At 32.1% G+C, this 25,250-nt stretch overlaps 1 protein-coding gene across 1 annotated transcript in view; it reads right to left on the reverse strand.

Moving 5' to 3' along the window:
* Positions 1–25,250, reverse strand: part of Mat89Ba (nucleolar protein 6 Mat89Ba) — a 121,806-nt gene that overhangs the window by 68,380 nt on the left and 28,176 nt on the right. The window contains exons 5-9 of the mRNA XM_085812505.1: positions 20,231–20,399; positions 17,468–17,587; positions 13,527–13,684; positions 5,814–5,934; positions 2,380–2,537 (exon numbers count right to left, since the gene is read on the reverse strand). Coding sequence (XP_085668631.1) covers positions 2,380–2,537; positions 5,814–5,934; positions 13,527–13,684; positions 17,468–17,587; positions 20,231–20,399 — 726 coding nt within the window. The remainder of the gene's footprint in view (positions 1–2,379; positions 2,538–5,813; positions 5,935–13,526; positions 13,685–17,467; positions 17,588–20,230; positions 20,400–25,250) is intronic.

Consider the following 25,250-nt stretch of genomic DNA (forward strand, 5'->3'; position numbering starts at 1 on the left):
CTGGGAATGAAAAGTTCAATTTATTAATTAAAAATAAAATTAAATATATCATTAAAAACTGATTTGCATCACTTAGTAATTTAATACATGTTATAGTTGATTCATTAATTTATGCATATATGTAAAAAAGTGTAGCCTATGAGATAATTCCACATAAACAATCAACAAATCACAAAAATAACAATTACGACAGTAGTGTCTGGGGGTTTAGTTGAATTAGGAAGTCTTTTCTAAATTCTTATATTAGTTTTAATTTAGATTAGACTGTCTAATAATTATGTACCTCCTTTATTAAAAAACAGGCCTACTTCAACTTCCAAATCTCCAGAAAACTCCGCTTGAGTCAGTTCTGTACTACTTAGTAACATTTTACAGCATTTTTCATTATCTGCCTTACCCCCTACCCAAATTGCCTATAATTCATAATGTTTTTGCTAAGTTCCACAACTGCCTTCTCTAAGAGTGCCCTAACTTCATTATATTTATTCAGCTTTTTTGAATTTATTTACTTTTTGTTAACAATTTTTTTACACTAAGCATTAAAATTTTTTTCAGTCATTGAATAATAATAATAATAATAAATTTTCTTTTCTTTTCTTCCCCCCCTTTTTTGATACTAAGCACTATAATTTTTTTTTCATTTGTTGAAAAGCACTATACAGTACAAAGTCCGTAATCCGGACTCGCCAGGACTTCGGCGATTCTGGATTGGGGGTTTTTTCAGATTACAGATCATCAATTTAAATCTGGTAAGATGGCATGCAGAAATTATACAATTAAAAATATGAAACCGTAATTTATGAAATAAAGAGCAATTATGATCTAAAGGATATCAAAATTTACAAAAAAAGCTTAATATTTATTTGTTTACTTTATTAAACATTTCTTTCAAAGTAAGTTGTTTAAGTTGCTTCGTTTTTTGTACTAATACTTTCTCTTTAATTCTCTCTTCTATAAACAGACATAATTTCTAGTTGAAGTGCAAAGTTCCACTGTTCAAATACTGTAATTGCTGTGTCGAGAATACCGACTAACTTGTCAATCAAAATTTTTTCGTTTTCAATAACAATTAACATTTTGTTTTCGTTCTCTGTCACTTTCTTCACCATCGGAAGTGCGCATGTGTAAACACTTTACGTGCATACGTAGCGGATGCGTGCATCAAACGCGTAAGTTTGTGGTTTTGAAGTCCAGATTATAGATCATTCCGGATAATGGACGTCTGGATTACGGACTTTGTATTGTAATTGTTTTTCATTAGTTGAACTGATTGGAACTAATATATCACTTGAACTTAATTTTTTGGTGGTTAACTATTGGAGCTTTTATGATTTATGATCCAAGTAATTCGATGTTTTTTCGTTTTACAAATTATTCACTTTTACTACACCATATTTAATGTTACAATAGAAGTATTTTCTAATTATTTTTATTATTAATAATCAGTTTTAAATTTGTAGTTTATCTAATTTCATTACTTAGTACATTTTAGGCATTTGCTTAGTACATTTGACAACAGTATTTCGCTACTGCACATTTCAAGAATACTGGAGGGCGGAAAGGAGGAGGCATTTCTGTATCTAGTTCTATATCTAGTCAATTGGCCCAGTAGAGTGGGCTCTACTGGGCCAATTGACGAAATTCAAATTGCGTTTTTCATATCTCGAAAGCGCAACTTAGGTACATATTAGACTTATATGTAGCTTTGTTCCAATATAGATATTTTGACACAAAATTGAACATGCCATTTTTTCCCCATATTCTCAAACTATGACTCATTATTCTACGACTCAAATTATGCCTAAATATTAAATTTTGTAAAATTGTGCAAAATTTATGGAGAAATTCAAAAATTTATCTTGGCATATATTTTTCACATTGCACCAAGAATAATTCACTTGGTGAACTTCTTAATTTATGGCAACCTATTTTCCTTTCCCTTTTTCTTAAATGTGAATCTTAAAATTTATAAATCAGTAACAACATTTTGCCAATCATTAACCTGAATGCAGAAAATTTCCTACAAATATGATTTTGTAATAATTAATAATCATTTATAAGTTGGTCAATTTGCAGGAGAATGAAAATAATGCATTACAAATAAGAAACTTAACTTTAGCCATTTTAAGTTTACCTTTATCATTTTATACATATGTGTAAAAAAAAAAAAAGGGGGAAAGAACATAAAAGAAATACAAGCAAAACTTTTTATCAGCCTCATAATTTTTATATTTTACTTTGGCAGGAAAACACATAATACTGAATGCACTTTTTAGTTTGCCAATGTAGTGCAACAATCTTCAAGAAAAATGTCAAATAGTAATAATGATAAAGGGAGTGCAAATTTACAATGATTCATGACATATGGATATGAATTACCATTTTATAAGTTTCTTCAGTTACAGCATAACATATATTCAGGAAACCAGATATTTCCACAAAGACTACATGATAAGCCTTTTTAAATTCTTCCAAGGATAAATCACTCTTAGTTTCTTCACACAGACTAATACCAAATTCAACCAAATTTTCTTTTTCTGTAAAACAAAAGGAAAATATAAAGCTAAAAAGAAAAGTAACTGTCAGAGATGAAATTAAAAATTTTGAAATTATATCGACATGATTTTTCCCTTCACACGGCAAAACCCAAAAAGAAAAAAAAATATTGGGTCATTCGGGAAAGTTCTGTGGTTTTTTAAATTGAAGCAAATTTTCTGTTAATTGTTTTATTACTGCTGATATGGAGCGATCTTGATTGAAGCAAATGTGTAAATATGGTTTTTTCTGCTCATATTGCATAATTCTAGCATGCGTTGTGGCATCATTTTTGCTCCAGAGGAAGTTTAAAAATAGAGAACCCAAAGTTCATTTTCACCATATTATGTTCTTTTACTTTAAAAAAGAAAAAAATGCTAGTCAGACTACTTGTAAAATTCGTGCTGCATATGGACAAAGTGCTGTTTCTGATTACACAGTGGTAGTTTGTGAAGAAAGTGTGAAAATTTCAGCCTTGAAAATTATGCCTGTTCTGGACGACCAGTAAATCTTTTTTTTAGAATTTTTTAAGGGTGGAGTACGCTTTACACATGCACATTTGATATTTTTTAACAATGAAACATGAGGAAAGTTCTGATTCTTAATTTCACTTAGGCACTAAATAAATCATTTATTGGCATAAATTTGTATGATCAATAATTTAACTTTGTAGCTGTATTTTTGCTGAGTATAAAGCTTGGCTTGCGCCTGGCATACATCTCACATTGAAACATTCTGCATTGAAAAATCATAGATTTTAACTTATATTCTTGTTGTCAACCTGGCAAATCATTTTTCTTCTTTCATCACCACATGACTATCAATACATAGCAGCTTTGAGAAATGACTCATGCAGTGATGTCTAAGCAATTTAAAAAAAGAAAAATATTAGTATTGAATACCAAACGGCACGATAACCTTTTATGTCGCCATTACACTTGGCGATGACAGACATCACAGACTTTAGCCAACTGTGCTAACAGAAATTTCTTTTTATATACAAAAACTAAGACTTTGTAAATGCTATTCATAGGCTAAAAGATTGCATTTAGAGCTGCTTGAATTAAGAATAATTTATTTTCTGTTCCAATAAGACTTAAATATATATGGAAATTTATTTATTCGGGACTCCCATAAGCCTTTAAGCATATGCAGAAAATAGACATAAGTATAATAAATTAAGAATAATTTATTTTCTGTTCCAATAAGACTTAAATATATATGGAAATTTATTTATTCGGGACTCCCATAAGCCTTTAAGCATATGCAGAAAATAGACATAAGTATAATAAATAACTAAACCAATGTAAAGCACGAAATTTTATTAACACCACATCTCTGGTCACCATGCTCCTGATACACTGTCAGTAGTGTACAAGGGATGCTAACTAAACTTTATGACCACAGCCACGAATTTGTACGTTTTCAAATATCACAAACAAATGACAAATTTTCTAAAAGTGATAATAAATGATGATGATATGATAGAAATTTTTCAATGCAATGACGTTGCCCTAATCATCAATCAACTAACAAATGGCAAAATCTATAGTTTGGTTCTAAATCCAGATAATACTATTACTGATAGTGATGAAAGAGGTTGTGGAGAACAAAATAATTTTGATTACAATTTAGTGGGAATTCTCGACATGGTAGTTAGAAGACTTGAATAATAGACTTTTTACAACTGAACAAGAAATTAATGTCTATCTATAAAATTAAACTGAGTATATTAGCACAAAAATGAATCAACTTAAACAGAACAACATTGAAAACATTAAAAGAAAAATCTAATAAAGAAAAAAAATAAATGAGCTTGCTTTCCCCCCAAAATTTTGGTTCTCTTGAGGTTATAAATGATTCATTATTTATTCCATATTCTTAATTTAATAATTTCTATATGTCATCTTACTAATTTAAATTGATTACCTAATATCTGGAATCGCTGAAGTCCAAACAAGTCTGTATTTTGGACTTCGTACTGTATCGTAAATTACTTCTATCAAATCAGGAAACGAAGGTGGAAAAATAGTGTTTCCAAATGGTAAGTTTAAATGCAGAAATCAAAGCAAAATGTCTGTAACTGACCTGTGTTCCACATGACAATTCTCAGCCCCACATTTTGTTAAATGTCAGGTAAAGACTTAATGAGTATGGCTGGGATGTTTTATATCATGCTCCACCATATTCACCAACCAGACTTAATCCCTCATATTTTCATCTCTCTAGGTCACTTCAGAATTCGCTGAACAGCCTGGAGTTTACTTCTTTGGAGACTGTTAAACATCACCTAGGTAACTTCCTTGCTAATAAACTGAATGAATTTTTTAAGAAAGGAATTTTCCAGCTGCCAGAGACATGGTATGGAGTCAAAGAAAAAAATACTGCTCATCTGATTCAATGACATTTTCTTACATTTTTGCACAGCTCCATTTGTATTCATCATCGAAAAACCACAGAACTTTCCCAATGACCCTATGCTTTAAAAATAGGATTTTTTTTTTTAATTTAAAATTCAGTAAGATTGACATAATATAAACAGCAGTTTCAATTCAAGATTTACATACATTAAACACAATGTATTTTATAATTATAACACAATATTTATATCCATTCACTTTATCATAAAAAAGATCAAAGCAAAAATTTTGAAGTTCTGCTTGCCCAAAAATGTAATTGAAAAAAGTGAAATCTTAAAATTTATAAATCAGTAGCAACATTCTGCCAATCATTAACCTGAATGCAGAAAATTTCCTACAAATATGATTTTGTAATAATTAATAATCATTTATAAGTTGGTCAATTTGCAGGAGAATGAAAATAATGCATTACAAATAAGAAACTGAACTTTAACCATTTTAAGTTTACCTTTATCATTTTATACATGTGTGTAAAAAAAGGGGGGGGAGGAACCTGGGGGGAGGAACATAAAAGAAATACAAGCAAAACTTTTTATCAGGCTCATAATTTTTATATTTTACTTATGGCAGGAAAAGACATAATACTGAATGCACTTTTTAGTTTGCCAATGTAGTATAACAATCTTCAAGAAAAATGTAAAATAATAATAATGATAAAGGAAGTGCAAATTTACAATGATTCATGATATATGAATATGAATTACCATTTTATAAGTTTCTTCAGTTACAGCATAACATATATTCAGGAAACCAGATATTTCCACGGAAACTACATGATAAGCCTTTTTAAATTCTTCCAAGGACAAGTCTCAAATAAGCATAAATTTTGGAAATAATATATTCTCAAAAAGTACTTACGCAATGCAAGAAGGGAACATCTAAATATCTGATAAGCATTCATTGCAGAATTAATTTTTTGCTTCTTTAATAAATAGGACACAAACATAGTAAGAATGAAACCATTCAATCGACCATAACCCTATAAATGAGAATGTCCATCATTAAAGTTTAAAAACTTCCGTAAAATGAATACAGGACAAAGAATACAGTGAAAACTTGATTATCAGTCACTCTTTTAATTCCATGTTTGTATTATTCATCAAGCACTATGGCAGTTTAATGAACATAATGAATCCAAGTAAATAAACAAAAATAAGCACAAAAATTTTTAATTTTAAAAAAGCCACATTGTACAGTCCAATATGATTGCTCTGAGACCAAATTAAGAATATAATGCTAAAATGGCATTTTTAAAAATACAGAATTATCCTGTCAAATATTCAAATAAACTACACAGAAAATTTTCTTTATAAATATTACCACACAAGTTTGGTAATCAAGGCGTATGCATTCTGAGTATTTTACCAGGCAGTCTTTAAAAGTTTAATTATCAAAAAATTAATTTTTTTTCTTAAATTAGATTGGAAATTAAAACAATCTAGAAAAATAAAAAAATATTTATTTATCAGGGTATTTTTTTTTTTTTAAATAAGGTTATTTGTTATTTACCAGAATAGAAACTGTTTTGTATTTATTTCCAATATTATATTTTCTCTGAACACCTGGCGGAAGGGGAAAAGACAGTTTCATATTTTTCATTCTAATGTTAACTGGCAAAATTTACATTGTAATTTTTGTCTCAAAAGATGAATTATATATAGCATGCTTTTACAATGCAAAATCAAACCTTTTCTGGAATCACACACTGATTTTTTTTTCTATAGATTCATTCTACCCATAAAAAGAAGCATTAACACTAGCTTTTGCACTACTCATACTAGCAGTTTTTACAGCTTTAAAATCTGGCAAGCTGGATTTATGGTGAAGGAAATGGCACCAAAAATAATTTCATGCGCTAAAGCTTACAGTTTACGCCAACCTTCAGCACTTTTTTAACTTTCTAAAACATATATGTATATGCTATGCAACTTTAATGATGCTACCTGTTAATTATATTTTGCTTTATTTAAGTTTAACAGAAGACGTGAAATTTTAATGAATCTTACTATTAAATCTGTTAAAAAAAAAACAAAATTTTCTTCTAGAAACATGTACTTGGGGAACTTCTTGTAAAAGAAACACATTAGTGGGGGGGGGGAAGTATTGCTAAAGAATAGTCAGTAAAGTTTACATGCAAAATTGTCTACCTGTGATAGTGAACTAGAAAATTAAGCATCAGTAATAAAATGCTCAAAGGCTTCATACTGTTTATTACTCTGCTAACAGAATTTAAATGGGATAATCAGAGAATGTGCATACCTCAAAATTTAATGAGGTTTAGTTTCACACACAGGTAGGCACAATTTGAGAGAATTTCTCATTTTGAGATTTTCTGAAGTAATACATATGAGTTTTTGATTCAGTTGTATTACTTCAGTGCCACATCTTAGTCCATAAACTGCTTCTTGTAAATGATATAATAAGTATACTTATCACAATAGTTTTTAATAAAAATATTCATAAGACTCATGTGCACATTTTTACAACTTCAGCAAACAACATACTAAGGCCTCACATAATACATGAATGTATAATTAGAATAAAACTTTGAGTCAACCTGAAATATCAAGAGTGACATCATCACAACTGCTAGGTTTTGGTTTGGTTTGATTTGGTTTATTTGACTATGGTAAAGCTCTCAGAGGCTACCTGCCTTAAACAAGGGATACTCACGTGAAGGACTTTCTATGAGAAACTGGTTTATGTACATGTTACACATGAGGAAAACCACAAAAATGCCCATGCAACCAGCTCATTGATGGAATTCGAACCTCGGACTGAACTACCAGATTTCACTGCTCAGCTTCTGGTGGTCCTCACAAACGCTAGAGTTAATTTAATATATCGATCGTGACTTAAGCACAGTCAGAAGCTTCAACTTTTCACTTTTATTTACTCAAGCAACTCAAACTCAATATTTTCAGCAGCAATTTTTGTCACACCTGTAATAGATTTTTGCCACATCTGGAAAATTCACCTTTAAACTTGTAAACATATGGTTAAGCATAATGAAGTCTAAACTTGCAGAATGTTAAACAATATTCCCTTTTCAGTAACAGAAATAAAAAAAAAAAAATTATACTGAAATAAACCCTAGGCAAATGTTGATTAAAACTTTATTAAAATGGAAAAATTTTGTCAAGGAATATATATTTGGGAAATAACTGGAAATAAACTATGTTTTTTTTTAAAAATGCCTTTGAATATTCTCAGGTAAGTCATTTCAGGTCTCAAGTAAGTCATTTTGTTGTGGATTACTGCATGCACAGCAGTGATAATTACCAACAGAACAAGAAATAATACTGTGTATAATTTTCTTTATTGAAGTTACATAGTTTTAGTAACGCAATACGGAAATTCGGTACTTCTTTTTTATAACAGCTCCCGAGACTGAATCATTAGTCAACCAAGATCTCGCCAAAATCTGGCTGAATGTTCTCATACCACACTAAAGATGGTATATTAGCACCGGCCGCATGTTATTATACCACACCACGTAATTGTATGTTAGTCCTATATTTCATTTTTGCTCTCGCCATGTGTTCTTATATTATTCATTTTTGATGGAGTTTTTGAATTTGCATTATTTATTTAAAAATATAATCACTGCCCCCCTTTTGTGAATGTGACATTAAGAATCTTTAATTTACCGAGTGATGAGGTGGATGCCATATCATTTTTCCAAAAAAGAAGTCTTTTTTTGACAAACGAGTATGCGAAAATGGGCACAACAAGAAACTTTATGTTAATAATGAAACCATTTGGACATGTAATGTTAAAAACTGTAAAAAGAAGAAGGGTCTCCATGTTGGATATTGGTTCAGTAGTTCCAGAATATCATTTGTTACTGCTATTAGATACAAATTCAGAAATCTCACTTCCAATATAACCAGTGATTGTCGTGTCCATGATAATGAAGCCTACTAAGGTGTACAGAAATAATCCACAGCATCATATCTGAGCAGCTGCAAATTTAATCCTCTCTACTATTTTCAGCATTGCTAAAGCTGCCTGGAATCCAGCTATCATCTTCTCAGCTGTATTTTTGGATGCCCTAATCTTCTCAATATGCGCAATGACTGTGTTAAGGAAGCGCCTAATTTCCTCCTCAGGGCAACCACGATACGAACTTGCATGTGATTCCCTACAAAACAGGCAGGTAGGCTTATCTTCTTCTTTTAGTATACACTGATTACTACGGTGATTATCTCCACATTTACAGCACTTCTCTGAATTGGTACGTAAGTGTTGGGAATGTCCAAACTGCTGACATCGAAAACATTGAAGCGGGCGCTTCCTGGGAGAGAACTTATCCACTTTGATGTTCACGCTGAATATATTATCAAGCTGGTGAATAGCTTATCCTGTGGCATTTTTATTCAGATCTATTATGAAAAATGGTAGTTTTTCAAAGTTGTTTGCTTTACTTTTCTTTATCTGCTTGACTTTAAGCATGGGAAACTTACGTCTTTACAGCTTCCTCAGTCACTGTATTAGGCAGGCTCTTCAGTACCATGCGCATCAGCTTTTCACTCGCTAACTGAAAGGAGTGATGTGGTATTTCATTCTTTTGCAGGGCAGCAGTAGCTCTTCTGTAATCAGAAACACTTTTTATATTAACGTAAATGGATCTGAACTTCATATCAGCTTCGAATTCACCTTCAGAATTTTCTATCAGCAGCTCATGCACTTTCAACCAATCAATTGCCTGTTGCTGGAATACTATGGGCAGGGGCACCTCCTCCGTTTTGCTGGCTCCCTCTACTTCTTGCTTCTCGTCAGGATTAAGAGCTTCAAACCTGTTTTCTTTTGAAACTTCCATCAGCTCATCTTTTCGGGTAGGTTTTGCCGTCTTCTTCGGCAAAATCCATTTGCCTTCCGTATTATCAGCACTTTTCCTTTCGTTTTCCTCCTGTTCCTTCCTTTCCTTTAGCTGTTCATCAACAATTTCCAAAGCTTGCTTTAACATCAATTGTTCTAAAGGGCCCTTCACCTGTTCTGCCACTCTTACACATCCGTGCTTCTTAACCTGCTCAATCAGGTTTACAATATTTTCATTATCCTCCAGAAAAGGCGATCTTTCTTCACTTTGGTTTTCTTTGACACGCTGTGTAAATCCAAAGGCTTCAAATCCGTTTTGGTCTGCTTCTTCTTATTCCTTTTTTCCTTAGGTGATCGTAAGAAATCTTTTTTTCTTAGGTGGAAAGTCCTATTTGTTTGATGTGAGCTAACTGAATTCCTTTCGCTGAGCTCATTATCGTCCGTCTAATCTCCCTCTTCGGGTAAGACATTTCATCTTACCCGAAGGTTACTGATCTATCGAAGGTAAAATCACTGACCGCCTATGGGACTGGGTCAGTATCAGAAAATTTCAAGAGTAACCACTGCACTACCTACTAGCTCGGAGTCAATGCTCAGAAAAGAATCAGAATCCAAAATTTTAAAATATGTCAACAGCACACGGTGTTCCCAGGTGGTCACGCTCCCAAGTACTTGCTGTGCCTGATGCTGCTTGACTTCGGCCCAAGGCGTTTGACTTCCGGAGTACCTTTGCAACTTAATGCAATTACCTCCACAACTTCGATAAGGAAACTGAGTTGGATAAGAAAAAGCATTGGCTAAAGGAAAAATGAACAAACCGTTAAGGGTTTACTATGGAAGAAATGAATAAGGAGTCCATATAAGGGACGAGTAATTCTCTCTGCTTTCAACTTGTAATTCAAGATTGAAAGAGAGAGAGGTGTTGATTGAGGCGAATTCCGGAACGCATTGCGTTAATGGAATCGGAAAGGTTGAAAGAGAACAGCCGGGAAACATGGTGTTCCAGGGCTTGGGAAAGGTATTATTAGGTAATACGGAGAGCCGCAGTGATGGCTAATGCCTTGGGGATGAGCAGGGGTGGAAGAGTCTTGCGACTAAAACTGGAATCCAGGGAAGAAAGAGCGAAGAGGAGGGGGGGTAGTCAATTCAGGAAGGCGAAAAGTTCTCCGACCGCCCGTGGCGAGAGGAGAATAGGAGCAACTTTTCGAGCGGAAAAGAACCGTGAGGAAAGTTAACTGTGAAAAAGACGGAGAAATTATTAGAAGAGGATTTAAAGGGACAGAGATAGAGCAAAGGAAGGAAGTAAAAGGAATTAAAGGAAGGGAAGCTTGACTTCGGTGATCGAACGAGAACCGGTACTTTCAGCATGGTATGGCCGCTGACATAATAATTTTTTTTTTCCCTCAATGGCAGATTGTGAACAATTACAAATGTAACCCAGTCCATTGATCTATACAAGGCCGGATGTGGTGGTCTTTTTATTATGGAGGCACCTAATAGGTGGGCCACCATCACCTTTCCTGTGAAGGGGATTTAATAAAAGAATTGACATCCTCCAAAGTGAAAAGTTGTTTAAGAGCTCTTCATTAGAAAAAAATGAAATAATTTCGAAATACTTATGTAGCACTTCTTTCACTATGAAACTCGAGTATCTCACCATTTATATTAGAAATAGGAACAATTTATAAACCATTCAAAAGATAACCATATTTGTCAGTGAATCGCCAAAAATATTCTTCTAGAATGCTAATTCACACTCAAAATGGCAGTCATAAAAAAAAAAAAAAAAAAAAAAAAAAAACATAACTTATGGATGATTAAAATTAAGGACTTTCTGTCAATTTTGGCCGAAATTAAGGACTTTTAAGGACAAAAAATCGATTCCAAAAAACCTAAGGACTTTTAAGGACTCTTAAGGACCATACGAACCCTGATTATTGTTGTCATCATATATCAGGTTGTTAATTTTTACATTTGTGCTTCGTGAACTTAGCAAAATTATAATTGAGATCTTGGTGCATATCTAAAATTGCCAAATATGGTTTGGGGCTGCTATAACAAAGAAGTGCCAGAATTTCAAAAAAGATTGCACGGTTAAAATGTTTCTTGAATGTTGGTTGTAGAGCCATGCTTCCACCTTAAGAAATTTATCAAGTAAAGCATATATTAGGAATAAGAAATACTGATATTGATGAGATTCATATGATCAATATTGATCATGTGATAAGATATGCTATGCATAAATTTTTACAGTTACAAGATCATATACACGACATTTAAATTTTTATATGGGTTCCATGTAAAAAGATATCAAGGAAAATGTTCCATTGCCAACTTAGTCAAAAACGTATATCTTCATATAATAAGAATAATCAAATATAGCCATTATAAAAAATTTTAAAGTATTGCTAAGCATATTTTTTAAAAATACACATTTCAAAAAGAAATCTTGCTCTCAAAAAGAAAGCTTGCTCTTTGCTTTAAAAAAAAAAAAAAAAACTCCAGAAAAACGTAATTTAGAAAACACTTTCCAAAATTTGAAATGCTAAAATTCAAAAATAATAAATAGAAATGCTAAAATTCAAAATTTTGATATGAACCAGTCATAGCATGTTAGAAACTTATACAGTCAAAAGTCGTTAATTCAGACACCCACAATCCGGACCTCAAAGCTAAAAACTTTCTGCGCATGCGCCGCGTTGACACATGCGCATAGGCGTTTACGCGTGCGCGTAAGACCTCTTACAACTGCGCATTTGCATGTGCGCAAGTGCAGAATACGTTTTCGCGTGCGCCTTTTATGTATAACGGACGGTATAATCTAAAATTATCTAATTATCTACTTCAGTTAATGTTGATGATTGCGTTGTTCCTTAATCTTCGAATTGGATCCGGCTTATTATTTTTTGCAGACTGTAAGAGCAATTTTATAAAAGTAAACTTGAACTTTCGATTATATCAAATAGAATTTCCGAATCTGGAGCTCCCAAAGGATCGTACAAAACGAAAGTATGTTTCGATGTCCATCAAACAAAAAGTGAAATTGCTGCAAAAAATGAATAAAGACATGAAGAATGTGACAGAGAGGTTAGTGAAAACGAAAAAATTTCGATTGACAAGTTAGTCAGTATTCTCGGCACAGCAATTAACGGGACTTGAACAGCGGAACTTTGTAAATGAACAAAAAATTATGTCTGTTTATAGAATTAAAGAGAAAGTATTATCACATAAAACGAAGCAACTTAAACAACTTACATTGAAAGAAATATTTAATAAAGTAAACAAATAATTTTTTTTTTTTTTTTTTTTTTTTTGTAAATTTTGATACACTTTAGATCATAATTGTTCTTTCCCGACGAGTCCGGATTAACGACTTTTGACTGTATCACTCACAGTCTAAAATAAAACTGCTGCAAAAAATGTTAAGAAATCCAAGTAAAAGGACCTTTTATAAAATTAACTCATGGTATAATAAACAATGAACTTTTATAAAATTAAAGATAGGTAAAAGATCTTCTGCATCAAGTTCTCCTTATGCAAAACATGTTAACACCCTTTAAAGAGGCTTTTCTTTGAGGTGGTGCCCCCCTTTTTTCTCACACAAAAGGCAGGAGGGTACAACTGATGAAAGATAGCTCAATACATAGAGTATTTTCCTTTTTTTTATCTTTTGTGGACATAATCATCAACCTGTACTTTACCATCACAAAAAAATGGGGAAAAAAAAAAAAAAAAAAAATTGATACATACCATAGTCAAACCTCTCTGTCTGCACCAAAGTTTTAGCAAAATAAGTCCATCTTTAACATTTTGATTCGTAATTTCCTCTTTAAGATACTTATTTAACTTTGGTAAGAGCACGTCTGCTAGAATTATAGCATTGTAATATGGTGTAGGTATACTGTGATCTAAAAAATGGACATTAAATTAATAATAACATTTTTGGTTATGCTATAAATTAAAATGTAATTACTGTAACAACTCAGAATGACACACTTAAATTATACATAATTACATTACTTTTACATAATCAAAGAAATAAAACTTGATTTTATATAAAAGATATAGAGAAAATTAATATATTATTAAATTATAATATAATATTAATATAGTATTAAATTAATATACATTAACTTATGAATTTTCTTCCGTACAGCACCTTTATGATATAAAAAGTTTCTCTTAAATTTTAACTGTTAGGGGTTGGGGGGAATATGGTATTTTCTAATTATTTTCACTACTGCCGAAAAGTATTCATGAGACAAAGTAGTATGTTACCAAAATAGTTATGTGGCAACTAATGGTGTTGCCAAAAGTATTTATTTAGCAACCTAGGTGTGCATGTAGCATAGGTCTGTTTTGACCAGGTTGCAATGTGGAAATATGGAATTTGTACAGGGTTGAGTTTGTGCAGTTTTCTATTATTTTTGAAGTCAAAACAGATCTCAGTGTACATGGAAAGAATAACTTTGAAAAAAAAAAAAAAAAAAAAAAAAAGATTTTTTAAAAAGATAAGTATTTTACTACGAGGGCAATCCCCCCCCCAAAAAAAAAGGTCTCCTATATTTTTAGATATACAAAGAACCATTTACTTTCTATAATTGATATATCACTTTAAAGATTGAAGAATGCTTTATTTTTCAACAAAATCGCCATTTCGGTCGATACGTTTTTGTAGACGCTGTGGCAGTTTTACAATGCCCATGTCATACCAGCTTGCCCCCATGCCCTTCAGGAAGCGTTGAACCTCAGCTTTCATCATGATTCATCTTCATCTTGAAATTCACGGGAAGAATCAACCCGTTGCCGTTTGTGGTCTTCTGTCAGCCTATGCGGCACCCATCTCGCACACAAGTTTCGATATTGCAACTTTTCCGTTAAATTCCTGTGGATGGTGCTTCTGGAAACCTCAGTAACCAAAATGGAGAGAGCATACAGAGTGATCCTCCGATCTTTACACATGAGTTTCTCAACTTTCGCGATAGCCTCGTTGGCAATTGACGGCCTCCCGCTCCTTTCTTCGTCCTGAATTTCAGTACAACCGGCTGTAAACTCTCTGCACCATTTGCGAACGTTTTGGACATACACGCATGACTGTCCATACACTTCCGTCAATAGGTGGTGAATTTCAACCGGTTTAACGCCTTTTGCGTTCAAAAATCAAATAACTGCACGCACTTCGCACTTGGCGGTAACGTTTATCGGCAGCTCCATTTCGAATGGCTGCCAAGCCAAGACTGAACATCCGAGTGAAGCACCTGCGTGCTTATGTGGTAGCGGAGAAGGCACCACTCACAACAGTGTTGCCAACAATCGTATTAAAATCAGTGTGGTTTGACCATAGCTGTGAAAGTTCATATAATCTTTTACAATTACTTATCATGTGAAATTTACAATTACAAGAGTGGCTTTTACGTGAGCAAACTTCACGTTCATTAATCATTTTCCATACAAACAGAACATTGATATCATTTATAAAATCACAGATGTTTTCATTTTTTCTTAAAGGATCAATGTTTAAACATTGAGACAATAAAAAATACATGTAAATCATGAAAATCATTATTTGCAACAGTTTCATTAACGGTATCTAGATAAAACCATATTCTATCACGCAAGCAAACATTATGCTTGGCGAGCTTGTGGCAAATGGAACATCAATATCACTTTTTGAATAAGTCATAATTTTAAAAAGCAAAAGCATCAATAACATGTCTGTCAAACAGTGACTTGAGTATTTAATGTATATATTTTAATGACTATTATTTTTGAACGTTTAATTTATAATACTTAGAGAAAGAAGGTAAAAAACAAAGTCAAAATTATGATGTTAATATATTAGTGATTAACCACATATCTATTTCATTTTATTATAATTGCTTAGTTATGAATATAACAGATGGCCATAATTAAACCGACAGTGCTCACAATGTTTTGTAGAGCAATCTATTTGCGAGAATGATGCCACATTTTGTAGGAAGATTAAACAAGACGGGGGACGAAGGATTCCGTGAAAAAAAAAAGTTCCAAAAGTCACCGCTAGGGGAATATTTGGCGCTGTGTAATAGAAAATAGAGTGTTAACAAATGCAAATTAATACAAAATAAAATTACCTTTTATTATGGATATGTCTTATGGAATATGGATATGCATTACAGTATGGTATGGAAAATCTTATGAAAGATTATCAACTTCTATCCGTACAAGATCAGCCGTGTACAGGAGTTACTGTACACCAACCATGATAAGCGATTGACTTATACTCTCACCTTTCTTGCCAGAATGGAGGTGGATGATGCTTGGTCGTGGAAATCTTATGGGGAGACGAGGCCCGCTTTTACCTGAATGGAACTGTGAAAACCCAGAACTGCCGAATTTGGGATGACAAATCACCACATGCAGTCACAGCAATTCCCTTACATTCACCAAAGGTAACTGTTTGGTGTGGGTTCACAGCGGAATTTATCGCAGGTCCATTCTTCAATGAGAACTTTACCCCGACAGGACCAGAAACCTGTTCTGTTACCGGAGAGAAATATCGCCACATGTTGAACAGCTTTGTCATTCCGGCCCTTCAGCAAAGACAATGCCAGGGGAAAATCATTTTCATGCACTCCCACGTTGCTGTACGGGTGCAACAGATGCTACGACAGAAATTCAACTGCATGGCCACCTCGGTCGCCTGATCTTACCCCATGCGACTTCTGGCTATGGGGTTACCTTAAGTCCAAGGTCTATTAAGGAGTGGTCCAGGACCTGGCCACGTTGAAGGATAACATATCACGGACTGTACAGGAGATTCCTGCAGACATGTTACTTTCTGCTGTTGTGCATACTGTGCACAGAATGCAATATGTGGTCCACAACGACGACAGCCACATTGAACCTCATTTGAATGCAAAATAAAAGGAAATTTCCGTATTGATTTGCATTTGTTAACACTCTATTTTCTATTACATAGTGCCAAATATTCCCCTAGCGGTGACTTTTGGAACTATTTTTTTTTCCGCGGAATCCTTCGTCCCCCGTCTTCTTTAATCTTCCTACAAAATGTGACGTCATTCTCGCAAATAGATCGCGCTGCAGAACACTGTGAGTACTGTCTGTTTAATTATGGCCACCTGTTATAACCAATATTCCTACTTTAATATGAAATTGTGAGCAAATCAAATCATAATTTTTCTAGCTATGTTGTATTACTTTCATGTACTTATGTCGGGAACAATGTACATGGTGACAGAAATGCATTTCAATTATACTTATGACATATTAATACTATTTGAAAATGTTATTACAAAGTATAGATAAAATAACTTTTTAAATTGTCCCCTTTGCTATATCAAAGAGAAATGCACTTTTATAATATGGAAGATGAATGAAAGATGTTACATGCCTTGTACTGGCAACAATTTTTTATTTTATTTGTGAAAGACAAAACTGCTAAGTGAAAACAGTAACATAAACAACTTTCTATTTTTCAAAAGTTAAAAAAATACATAAAATTCATTTTATTTTAACAGCATATTACTACGATCCCCTTACTTGGTTTTAACTGCATATATGAATTTTCATATTAATGTTCTCAAGGTAACAATTAAAAATCTGTTTTAATTGTTACTTTGAGTTTTTTCCCTCTTTACATTAAGCAATTCAAATTTTCAATAATTTTATTATTTGAAATACATACCCACCTTCTTCAATACCTAACATCCAGGATGATCTAACGTTATTCCTTACAGGAATAAATCTGTTAAGTTTGAAGGCTTGTTCACTAGGATATGCAGTGAGATTTACAGTGAACTGTGATATAGCTGCAAAACAGATGCACATTTTATAAATAAATAATATACATAAGTGGTATAAAACAGAGGATATGATTCAAATCATAAATATTCATAATTTATATAATCCTGGAATTATTAAATCATTAAAAATAAATTTAATTCTTTATAACATGTTTATGAAACTTTCCATACTATAATGAGCTAATGATGTTAATCATATTTAAGACACAGTTACTTACTACACAAGTTTGTTATCACCTAATATTTTTAAATGCCATTTATAATTTACACTAAATTATATTTTATACTAATTATAAGAAAACATAACATTTCAGCTACAATTATTTATACCATCTGACAAAGTCATATTGTACCTTAAACTGGAAGCACACTCGACATGGATTTGGAAAGGCCAGAGTTCGAATCTCGCCGAGGGCAATGAATATTTTGCCACCCAGATGGTATAGTGGTTAGGGGAGCCAAATGCAATACTAAAGGGCCTGGGTTCAAATCCCGGAGAAAGCATCATTGTAACTGTCTGTCCCTTCATTGGATGCAAAGGTGCCCCAAATATTAGATGCCTCAGCTAAAGTGACTATCGCTAACGACCTTAGTAGTGGTCAATGTCTATGACGACGTGTGCCTGCCACTGGGGAAGGTCATACTTATGTACAGATTTATTTAATCTTGGACTGAATTTAACTGAAAGTTGTAAAAAAATCTAGCAGCATATTAATCAGCTACATGCTTATTAAGCACATCAATGCACATTAAGCATTCATATTCATATATCATACTATCTTACCTCTAGTGCAATTACATCCTATTCAAGAGCTAATTAATCATGCTCTTAAAGAAAAAAAAATTTATATTGTAATTAATCCTCATCTCTTCTCAAAAAATACTGCACAATCTCAACAAGTATCATAATATAAATAACAAAGTCCAAGATGACTTTGCTATTTCTCCTGATGACCATTAAAATTGTTACACCATGAAGAAGTGCAGTTCGCAAAATTATCTTTACTTCACATTGTAACAGAAGAAGGAAATGTTTAAAATTTCAGGTAATTTTAAAGTGCAGAACACACAGAAATGAGTATTCTGAGCATCCACTTCTAGCAAAATTTACAAGTGTTACACAGTTAGGTGTGAAGCTGAACAGATACTGGATGGTAGTTGGGGATACCGCAGTTCAGGCATCTTCAGTTCAAGTCCAAAACAATAATCTTAGGTTGGTGAAGAATTAAAACTAAATTCTATCAATTTCAAGAATGTTCAAACATAAGTCCCTCTTCTTCAGGAGCACAGAACTTTTGAAAAGTTGGGAAAAGTGACAACAGTTTTATATAGAAAACAACAAGTATGGAGGTTATATGTTTTATGTGGAAAGCAGAGCAAATATGAACATACACCACCTATCAAGAAAAATATTAACGGAAGGTGAAAAAGATATCAGAATTTTGAGAATATTGGGAAAAAGCAGACCGAAATTAAAATCATTAACTATAGAAGATAAAATTTTTGTGAATGAAATCAACTTTATAAACTACAGAAGGCCTTTATGAATAATTTTTGCAAGTAAAAATCAAAATTGTGATCAAGTCCTCAGTTGTAATTAGCTACCAAAAATTCATTCTTTTCTCCTTATCAAACATACGATTTGTATTCCTTAATGTGAAATTTTAATGTTTTTTGGTTTAGCCGATGCATAAACGATTTATGCATCGGCTAAACTACACTGACGTGCTTGCTATGCCATAAATACCTCAAGAATTCAAAACAGAGATAAGATCCTTAGGAATCAAACAAATTTTACTGATACATAAGAAAAAGTTTTCAAAGCTGAATTTTGGGATCATTGCATTAAGAGAAATTACAAAGTGATCAACATAAAAGGAAATGGTGACATCTATAATAGTGACCAATGCATCATCTATATACCAATATGTCATCAACATATCTTCTATGATAATATAATCATCTATAATAATTAAAAAAGGAAATGGCAACATCTATATATCACACACATAAACACATCATTTTTTAAAATGATAAAAACATGCTGCAGGGGATCTGTACTTAATCATGGGAAAACTCATTATCAAGTTTTTGGATTGAAAACATTACCTTCTTCACATAAGTTGGTGGGACTTACCAAAAAAAAAAAATCTCCCTTCAAAATTTCTCTTTTTTCAAATCAGACAAAAGAAAAAAAAAAAAAAGTGTCTAATGATTTCTACGGATATGTAACAACACTCTCAGCAGGCCACAATTAAATTTGCTGATCTTGTGCCTTATTACTGTGTTCTTGTTTTCAATTTAAGTCTCATTATCAAAAAGTTTTTTAAATGAGTATTTATTTTGTTCTTTATTTATTGAAATATATAACTAACCTAAAATATTCGTTATGTTTAGAAAAAATTCATCATGATTAAAATCATGACAAAAGTCTGCTTTCCTGCTGAAACCATACTTTCATCAACACATATATTCATTCTTCTAGAGATCACAATTTGACGTGAATTGCACTGTAGCGAGAAGAATGTAAAAAAAATTGTCATAAAATATGTGTAGCTGTCTAACAAAAGTTTTACTCTATTAATAAATTACTGCAATTAATGCTTCATAAAAACTGAATTGATGAAAAATGAAGGTTACAGTTCTTACCTTTAGGAATAATTCTTAAAACTGGTGATAAATAGGAATCATTCTGTAAGCTGAATTTCATTTCACTGACTAAATCAGATTCCAACAAAGAATGGGCGATACAAGCTAAATAAAATGCTCTTTTACGATGATAACGATGATTCAAAAAGTCCAGACTCTGCCAACAAGCCTATAAAATTAGCACAACTTTAGTGGTTATGAATCAGGACTTTTTAATATACTTATTTAAAACTTCAGTTTACCTAAGAATGCAGTTTAGATTATTGCAAATTAATTTTTTGTAATTTATGAGAAATATATGGGGAATATATATATATTCCAAATATGAGAAAAACAAAGAGAAGATTCCCAGTGAATTAGAGAAATTAAAATTTTTCACCTTATGTGCAATAAAATCTCAGTGAACTAAATTTCATGATGATGACAATGAATTATATCAAACAAATTTTATTCACATAATAAATTGAGAGCAAGAAGTCACGAATTAAAACTAAATCACTAATATTTACTTTATCATCTTAATATATGTCACATATATTGCAGTACAATAATATAAGCCTAAATAAAGCTACATAGTTAAAATTACATTCACTAATAATGCTGTGACTGATTTGTACAAACTACAAATTAGCAGCCAAATTCTAATAATAAAATATAGTACAAAATCTGAAATTTGGACATTCCATAATTGGAATGATTTATTATCCAGACATCCCTTAAAATAGAGGTCTTCAACCGATGGCCCACTAAAGGCATTTTAGAGGCCCCACATTTGAATTTGAAGAAAAATTGAAGAACTTTAAGAACTTTTGATTTGAAGAAAAATTGCCTTATTAGCTTTTTGGTACCAAAAAAAAAAAAAAAAAAAAAAAAAACTTTTTCTCTTATTGTTGATATTTAAAACATTTTATTATTGACATGACTTGCATTATTTGAGATAAAATTTTCTGAAAATGATGAATTTTTCAAAAATTTCACATAATTTTAAAAATAAAAAAATTTGACTTTGCATAAAATCTCAATTCCATAAAAAGGGTAGATTCTTATGTCTAACAGGTTTGCAAAAAATGTCAATCTTTTGTCAATACTTCACCAAAGGTGATCTTGAGCGTGCACTACTAAAGAGGGAAGGGGTGATAAATTAACAGAAGTCTGTTTCGCCTACCTATTCTACATTCTAAAATTCAGAAGCATTTATGGTCGTTGAATGAGTACACAATGGCAAGCCGTATTAACAAGAAAGAAAAGTTCGATTTTTTTTCAAACAAAAGTGGTCAGATCTTTATTTTTTTGTCGTACATAAGGGTGAGGCAGTTTGCCTTATCTGCAAGGACTGTGTAGTTTTGATGAAGGAATACAAAAAGAAGAGACATTATGATACTAAGCACAGTGAGAAATATTTTGCATTGGAAGGTCATTTTCGAAGTGATAAGGTGAGCAAATTAAAATCAAACTAAATTTTGGCTGATCTTTAGAATATGGTAACTGGTAGTTTGGCGACATTTTGGAGGCGATAAAGGTTACTACCTGGGACTTTGGTAATAACGTGAGCAGTACTCAGTTCCGATTACGCATTATTTTGTGTGAGGGAAATGAGAGATCATGGGATATGTCATGTGATATTAATGGACAAATTACGGTTCCTTAATCGGAAAAGGGGGGAAATCGGGAAACAATCTGGAAATTTTGTATTTAGCTTTATTCTGTGTTGTGTGAAACAGTGTTTGTTAATTTTTGGATCCCATGGCCCTAACTAAAGTGAATTCGAAATGGGTATTTAGTGGGATTGAAAGGGGTAGTAATAAGTGTTTCTTTAAGGTTGTGCGAGATAGTAAGATGTTTTATTAAGTTATTTATTTTACCTGGTACCTTGCTGTGAACTATAAGTATGGTTTTAAAGATCCTGAAACAGAAATAAGAAAAGTTTATCGGACACGTAATCAAGATTCTGAAGAAGATTAGGTAAGTTATTATTTTTAATTATTTGAGGATATTATTTTTATGCATTGTTCTAAATGTAAGGTGGAAGTAAAGTAATTTGGTATTATTGGGAAAATTGTTATTAGCAATGATTTAGTTTAAAGTAATTAGGATTGTAAGCTAATTTTTATTAATTTAATGTATGTGCTTATTTATATTTTAAGTAGTGTTTTTGAATTTAATTATATTTTAATTAAATGATAGGTATTTTGTGAATTTTATGTTTGTAGGAATTTGGTATACGTTTTAGTTGAAGTAAACGTTCATGGAAATAATTTAAATATTTGACACTAAGTATATGTAATGTTTGCGGTATGAATTCGTTGGTGACGTTTATAATATAATAGATAATTTAGAGGTAAAAGTTTTTGGATATTTTATTTATTTTATACTTGGAAATGTTCATATTTGGAAAGGGTATATACTTTTTCGTTATTAGGTAATTTCATATATGTTCTTTTTAACGGGTTTAAAGATTCAGAAAATTGTCATGCATTTTCGTGAAATTTTTCTAATTTATGAGAAAAAAGGAGTGTACATGGATATAGTGAAGAGTGTGCGCAATGCCATTTTTGTGCAATTCTGGGATTTTTTTTTTAAGTAAAAATAAGTCGATGTGTACATGGTTTAGTGATATTTTAATTAAATGATAGTTATTTTGTGAATTTTATGTTTGTAGGAATTTGGTATATGTTTTAGTTGAAGTGCATGGAAATAATTTAAATATTTGACACTAAGTATTTGTAATGATTGCGGTATGAATTCGTTGGTGACGTTTATAATATAATAGATGATTTAGACGTAAAAGTTTTTGGATATTTTATTTATTTTATATGTGGAAATGTTCATATTTGGAAAGGGTAAATACTTTTTCGCGATCAGGTAATTTCATATATGTGTTCTTTTTACCGGGTTTAAAGATTGAGAAAATTGTCATGTATTTTCGTGAAATTTTTCTAATTTATGAGAAAAAAGCAGTGTACATGGATATAGTGAAGAGTGTGCGCAATGCCATTTTTGTGCAATTCTGGGATGTTTTTTTAAGTAAAAATAAGTCGGCGTGTACATGGTTTAGTGATATTTTAATTAAATGATAGTTATTTTGTGAATTTTATGTTTGTAGGAATTTGGTATACGTTTAAGTTGAAATAAACGTGCATGGAAATAATTTAAATATTTGATACTAAGTATTTGTAATGCTTGGGGTATGAATTCGTTGGTGACGTGTATAATGTAATAGATGATTTAGAGGTAAAAGTTTTTGGATATTTTATTTATTTTATATGTGGAAATGTTCATATTTGGAAAGGGTATATACTTTTTCATGATCCGGTAATTTCATATATGTTCTTTTTACCGGGTTTAAAGATTCAGAAATTGTCATGTATTTTCGTGAAATTTTTCTAATTTATGAGAAAAAAGCAGTGTATATGGATATAGTGAAGAGTGTGCGCAATGCCATTTTTGTGTAATTCTAGGATGTTTTTTTAAGTAAAAATAAGTTGACGTGTACATGGTTTATGTGTATGTGTTATTTTGAAAAACGCGTAAGGAGTATGGTATTGTGCACTTTTTCCCAATTTTGCAGTGAATATTTGTCATGATTAAGCAGGTTTGTTAGATAAAATTTCTAGCATAAGTGTAATTCGGCTAGTAGATTGTTGGAAGAAGTGTTCAGTAGATAAAAAGAAAAGAAACATGTCTTTACTTCGTGAAGACAAAATGGCGGCAGGAAAAAAAAAATAGAGGGTTGCTGTAGGAGAGTTGGTCGCCAAATTTTCACCAAAAAATCGCCAAGTTACCATAATCTAAAGATCAAACTAAATTTTCATCAACCTTTCTTCACCACATCAAATAAAGAATCTGAAAACAATACGTGTTAGTTACATGATAGCAGAAAAAATTGCTAAGCATGGAAAACCCTTCGCTGATGGAGAATTTGTAAAAGAACGTCTTCAGAATGCAGTTGATATGTCGCTATTGCAGGCTCAAGTGAAAAGTTTAAAAAATGCCCTTCGAACATAATTTTATTTTATTTATTAGTTATTTCTATGTCAGTACATTTAGTTTGCTCCTACAATGTAGGAATGTTTGCGATAATATTCTGACAAACTATATAATCTCAGTAGGAAAATAAAAACTTGGACAACAATGAATATTAGCTTGTTTGGTGTGACAATAGTGAATCGCATAGAGGATCTCGTAACAGATACATTCTGTAAATTAAAATCCAAATGCAAAAAATTTGAGTTTTATTCTGTAGTGATGGATGAATCAACAGTTGCAATGGATACTGCACAAGTAGCCATTTTTATTCGTGGCGTTGATGTAGACTTCACAACTGTAGAGGAATTAGCCAGTGTCATTGCACTTAAAGGTACAACACGAGGAACAAATTTGTATTTGAGTCTGACACAAACTTTGGATAAATGTGAGTTAGACTTCAGTAATGTATGTGCTATTATAACCACGGATGGAGCTAAATAGAAGTAACAGCTAAATAGGAATTGGAGAGAAAATAGGAGTAACAACATTACTCAAATCTGATGTGAAGGCAAGTGGAAATACTATGATGACTTTCCACTGCATCATCCACCAAGAAAATTTGTGCAAAAGTCCTTCTCAAACTTTGAACATGTGATGAACGTTGTTGTGAAAGGAATTAATTTCATTCAGTCTGAAAAGGGCTTAATCACAGGCAATTTCAACAGTTCTTGAGTGATCTGGAAGTTGAATATGGTGACATGTATTATGCGGAAGTACGTTTGCTCAGCCGAGGAAAGATGCTTCAGAGCCTGTTGTCTTTGAAGAGCGAAGTTCAACAATTCATGGAATCTAAAGAAAAATCTATTCGTGAATTCAGTGATGAGAAATGGTTGAGAGATTTTGCATTTCTTGTCAATATTACAGGTCATCTCAATGACTTGAACTACCACTTACTGGAAAAGATCTACTTGTTCATAATCTTTATTACTTTGTGAAAGCTTTTGAGACAAAGATAACCCCGTGGGAAAGTCAGTTGTTAAATAAGATTCCACTC

The sequence above is a fragment of the Stegodyphus dumicola genome, chromosome 1, assembly GCF_044657685.1.
Source record: "Stegodyphus dumicola isolate Sdum_Otavi_A_Nest chromosome 1, ASM4465768v1".
NCBI lineage: Eukaryota > Metazoa > Arthropoda > Arachnida > Araneae > Eresidae > Stegodyphus > Stegodyphus dumicola.